Here is a 6,106-nt window from a genome sequence, read left to right on the forward strand (position 1 = left end):
AATACATCTCATGTTCTAATGAGACAAATTTATTTATTTAAGGAATCAACATCATCAAGTGGCAAAAACAGCCTCCAAATTTCTACTTTTGCCATTTTGTGTTCTTTTACTGTTCAGTAAAATTACAAATTCCAGAGGTCCCTTCTGTGCAATTAAAGTATAAATCACATATGCAGAGAAATAATTGGATTTGGGGCACTCAGAACAGACTTCTTCTAGTTCTCATGAAGAATTAACTGGTACAATTAACAATTTTTCTGAATTATTATATTACCATTAACTTTTTCTGAAATTAAAGTCCCCCAGCTGATTAACTAACTATTTTATGAAAGCACAGAATACCTGGAACTAGAAATTTTGGGTTCTGCTCTTGATCCCAGGACAAACAATGGTAAAAACTCAAGGTGTATCAGAAAACTGATAAGGAATATTTTAAAAGGCCATGGTGAAATAAGAGAGAATTAGCTGTAAAATATTAAATTATCATGGGTTTAGTTTGCAGGTTTACCACCTGAAAACCATCAATGTAAGATTGATAAAAAGTCAACAACTACACAGAACCTAAGGCTACTCAAGCATTTACTTCATAATTATAAATATTTTTCTCACTTCGTATAGATACTCTTTTTAACTTTCTCATATGGGAACTAAGAATTCCTGATTTGCTGAAGTTTTATTCTGTAAGAAAATATGACTTAAATCTTGTTTAATTTGCAGTGTGATTATAGGTAAAATAAAGCTAAGATCTCTTACAGCTGCTAAAACAGAATTCCACAGATTTTTCTTTCAGAGTAACAACAGATTGGTCTTGTAGGATTCTGCAGTAATCTCCACAAAAATGCTGCTAATACATGAAATTTTTCAATTTTAGATGAAAAATGTTGCTTGGTAATATATTGCTATTTCACTGAGTTAAGAATATACGTTTAATAAGTATTCTTAATTCGTAATTCTTAAACTTTGACTAGACTTTTCCTATTAAAGCATATGTAAAAAAGTTACATATATAAAATATTCTGAGCTTTATTACAGAAAAGAATTTGCATTTCATTTACTAATTTTTATTGTTTTAAACTTGTTATTATTATCTGCTCTTTATAATAATATACCATTTTACAAAAAGAAGCATTTGTCTTGAAATTCAGTATGACAGAATCTAGAAGAAATGATGGTTGTGTGGCATACTGACTTGCCCTCTTGTAGGTATTATGTATTAAATCAGTTTCCTGCAGATCTTTTAAAACATTACAGGTTTCTGCTAAGCATATTTAACAGAGTAAACAGAATATAAAAGAAAAAGATGTATTCATCAGAACAGCCTGAGGAAAATTACAAAAACGTAGAAATTCAGCATAACTGAAAATATGAATCATTTCACACACGGTGCATTTTTATACAATGGAGACTTTTTAATACTTTGGAATAAAGCATTTTATTTTGAAATAAGGGACATACAAGTAATTATATTTGACTCTTAAGTATACAATGAAAAAAAACCCTGTTCATGTTAAAAATGTATACCACATTGGGAAAGCTAGCAGTGTGTGCTCACAGTTTCCAAGGAGACAAAGGAAAGAGGGAGGACAACAAAACCCTTTCTTTTCAACTGGCAGAAGCAGCAACATTCTAGGTCCTTCCTTGTTGCTTAATATAGAAACAAACCCCAGCCAACCACATTAAACTGCAATTTCATGTATCATAAATATTATGTTAAAATAACAACTGAATTGACTAGATACATACCATGGCTTTATATCAATAACTTAAAGATAAATGCCTTTTAATTCCTAGTTTAGCATAAGTATCATTTTTGCAAAGCAATTTAGAATTTCCACATTCATTCCAATACCTTGCTGGTCCCAAAATTGGAAATATTTTTCTGATTGTGGAATGAAATCGCTTTACTTGACAGATGGAGGAACTAAATCTTGATGTTCACAGAATAATGCAGTTACTACAGGAAGCAGGAGAAAAGACTGAGTGTTATGTCACAGCACACAAAAAACTGCAGTGTTAGTAGCCTGGCAACTGCAGCTCTTTAACAGGCACCATTTTAATTTTAATCTACCTCCTTTTTCTCTGCTTCAGCTACTCAGTGTATTTCATTGCTTGCTGTATTTCCCAATTGCATTACAGTAACACTTGTATAATAATAACAGTTCTTTAAACCCATCGCTTAACATTTTCATTATCAATACAGTGCTTGCATGTTATCAGTATCCATAAACGCAAAACCATCAAGCACAAGCCACAACAGATGCTCACATGTGTTTTGAATGTGATCCATGTGGTGTACGACCTACCCAAATGAGTCCATATGCAATATGACATGCATACAAAAGTGGATATGCAATAGCCTTATGTTAATCAATATGCTTCTGTGTATACAAAGTGTAGCTTAGCAGCTACAAGCAGTAAAGTGCTAGTGTCCTCTGCTTCTGTTCACTCTATTGTCATTATCTTCCCATCAGGTTTGCATCTTTTCTTATGTGGAAAGCTTGCTGTCACTCCTGTATGTTTGACATATAAAACTGTTATATCTCATCCAGACTATTGTCCCAAGGTACCAATATTTTTGTCAGCAAATCAATGATAACATTTTTAAAATAACAACATAACAACATAATAAGATCTTCAGTGATATAAAGACATTATGTCACATTAAATGTCCTTAAAGACATTGGGCATATTTACCCATCTTTGGGAGGAAATTCATTGGAGATGAAAATTGTGAACCATAGTTTCAAATTTATTACCCTATCCAGAGGGACCAGTTAGAAGCATCAGATAATGGACAATCATTTTATCTTGCTAAAAGCATGAAGGTCTTAAAATTTATGAAGAAATCTTGGCATGACTGCAAGACAGAGCAGAAAATGCCCTCTGACTGACAATGTCTGCCTCAACAGCACTCAAGAGTCATGTAAAAACACAAACATAATTAGCACTGGTGCTCTTCCAATGAGGCTGAGAAACACCAAGGATGTTATAGCCATGATAGAAGTTAAATTCTCATTAATTTTTCCAGATCCATGAAATAAAGGCTAATTGGAAATACTCTAGTATATATGGAAATACTCTGGTATATATGGAAATACTCTGGTATTGGAGTAAATTGGCTTAAAAGCCAACAGACAACTTACAATATGAAAACTTTGACAAAAAAAACAAAAGTTCTTCCTACTTCAGAGTACCAGGAAATGCTAATGAATTTTCAGTCTTGATGTGGCTTACTGAACTGCAGTTACTAATGCAGGTCTTGGAATAGTCTGACACAATACAACTACTCAAGCAACTGCTTCTGAGAAAAAAAAATAAACGAAATCCGACTATATTAGTAGTGACAGTCACAGTGTAGAAGAATGTAGAATAATTATGTAGGTTTGCACATGTACTTGTCTACACAAGTGAAGCCCCACAAGTGAAGCCCTTCATACCTTAAAGGAGAATTCTACCAAGGTAGCCTACTGCTTATTAAAGTGCCAGGATGGTTGCTAGTATACTACTAAGCAGTATAGAGAGTTTGCAAAAATTGGAGAAGTTTTTTCTAATTTTGTATACAATTCATGGCACACAGGCCATGTAGAGCTCCCAGACAATAAGAAAGCTAACCATAGTCAGGAAGAGGGTGCCTTGGACAAGGTTTTGAATTTCAACAGAATTCCTCAAAAATACAAGAAGCTTTGGCTAGACTCTTGCAAACAAAATTTGCAGATGACATTTCCTAATCTGTGACAACTTAACAATTATTCAAAATGTGAATTCACTTATCCAGACACTGACTAGGAAAAGAATATTCTGATTTAAAAGGTTATTTGAAATGAACAAATGTTCTAGTAGTGTTCACAGGCATTTTAAACCTCCACAATAAACTTGGACCCGAATCATTATGAGAACTGATTTAAGCACAGGATCTCTGGCTTCACAACAAAAGAAATTCTGGACCTTTGCTTAAAGACTGAAACCTGAAATCACAGCCTGAGACTGTTTTACAGAAACAAACACTCAAAATAAAACCCTAATATATTAATCCAAGATAGCTATCCTGCTTAGAAAACTCAGAAAAAGGCAATAACATTAAAAAAATTGTAACATAGTAAGTCTTACAAAGTAGTGATTTTGACTACACTACTTGTCTAGTCTTGGCTACACTACTTGTACATTTAACTAGAATACTCTTTATTGTGCAACTTTAACAAGATAATCTAAAGAGCCATACTAGGTTTGAAACCAAACATGGAGAAATGCTGACATTTCTAACAATACATCACCAGCAATGTTGGACTACACACCTAATCAATATGAAAGCATCAAGCAGTGATAAAGCCATTATCTAGAGTATTGCTTAAACATAATTTGCAGATAATGTGTGTAATACAGAGATACGTATACAAGCATGTCTGATCACACTATGAAGCATCTAAGAGTCTGCATAAAATTCCATTCTCATCTTCCAATCCAGAGCTACAACAATCACTAGACTATTGCTTTTATGCTGGCAAATTGTCAAGACTGTTCTGATTACAGATAAAGCTACTTCTTGACACACCTCACATCTGAATCCTGATGACAGCTATTAAAAGGTAATTCTACATCTGAAACATCCACATCATGAGTGACATGTAAAATGAGAACTGTGGGACAGTATTAATACTGCCAGATTTTATACTTATGAGCATATAGGTGGCATTATGAAGTAATACACAATAATACAATGAAAGCAGCTGCTTTCAGTAGCATCTCATGCCTTCTAATTCATTAGCTGAGCATATATTGTGAAAACAAGGCAAAAAATCACAGAAATATAAGGTACCATAAAAGAAGTTAATACAGTGAAAGAAATGTGACTTAAATTCATTTCCCAGCATAAATCTATGAATGCAGCTGTAGACATGCTGCTAATAAATGCTAAAAAAAAAAAAAATCCAAGTTATCCTGCAAATGTTGCTATAGTAACAACTCCTCCTCAGAAAAACGTTAAAAATATAAAGCAATCCAAGATACAACTTGGAAATGACCCTAGGTGAATTTAGTATCCCCAAAATATTTTTGTTTTACTCTATTACTAATTATAGCTATTTTATTTTACTCCTTTCATGGTATATTAATTCCTTCTAATACAATAAAATGCAATGTTTGCTTTCCATCTCATTGCATATTAAAAAATTGCTACTTGTTAAATTATGCAACCTAAAAAATGCAAGTAGGTGGTTGTCACATTTCCAGTACCTTTTATCCAGCTAGCAACATTAATTTTCAAAAAATTTTGGATATGCTTTATTTATGATTAAGACCTCACTAAAACTACTAAAAATCTCTTCCTAGAACCATTATAAAAATTGTACTTTTGATACTATCAGTATAATAATAAAGAGCAGCTTAAAGTAGAAAAATATAAAAGCAGTAAAAGAAAAAATATTATTTTAAGCAATTCTTACTCTTTGTTGTCCTTCATACCAATCATCTTCATCAAACCAGTGGGAAATATAAGTCATCCAAGCCATGAAAGAAGGCACAGTTGAAATAAAAAATACAGAACCTGAACACATATAAGTACAATAAGTCCTGTGCAAAAATTTACTCAACACTACAGCAAGCTATTCAAAGACCACATCTGAAGTCTGATCTATGATTGAGATTAATAAGTTTAAAATTCATAAATACATAATCTGAAATACTTCTAGTAGCAATTTAAATGTTCAACCTGTTGTATTTTCTAATGGAAAACAGAAATCAATGCTAAAACAATTATTAGATTATATATTCCAGTATTTAAAAATAAAGCAGGTTAGTGCTTCAAGATTGATTTTGCTGTGGTTCTGAGCTCTGAAAATGAGGTGCTATTTGAGTCACTCTTATTTGTCTCCTTTGTCTCCTAAAAAAATTACTTTCCTAAAATGTACTGTCTAAAAAATGTAGTTCAGTGCACAGAAGCTTGTATTGAAATGTAAAATATCCTCAAAATCATGGGGAATGATTTGTTTTGGTTATGTAGGGAGTGGTTTCAATTGGCACAGTAGGAGGGGCCAAAATTATCGCAAATACCAAGCATCTTTTTTTTTTTTTTTTTTTTTTTTTTAAGAGGGAAAAAATAATAAATCTACAG

At 32.5% G+C, this 6,106-nt stretch overlaps 1 protein-coding gene across 1 annotated transcript in view; it reads right to left on the reverse strand.

Moving 5' to 3' along the window:
- WDR17 (WD repeat domain 17) overlaps positions 1–5,822 on the reverse strand; it is a 46,812-nt gene extending 40,990 nt beyond the window's left edge. Inside the window, exon 1 of the mRNA XM_066317578.1 lies at positions 5,439–5,822. Within this exon, the coding sequence (XP_066173675.1) occupies positions 5,439–5,549 (111 nt within the window). The 5' untranslated portion in view covers positions 5,550–5,822. The remainder of the gene's footprint in view (positions 1–5,438) is intronic.
- Positions 5,823–6,106: the final 284 nt, after the last annotated feature.

Source organism: Sylvia atricapilla, chromosome 4 (genome assembly GCF_009819655.1).
Source record: "Sylvia atricapilla isolate bSylAtr1 chromosome 4, bSylAtr1.pri, whole genome shotgun sequence".
Lineage (NCBI taxonomy): Eukaryota > Metazoa > Chordata > Aves > Passeriformes > Sylviidae > Sylvia > Sylvia atricapilla.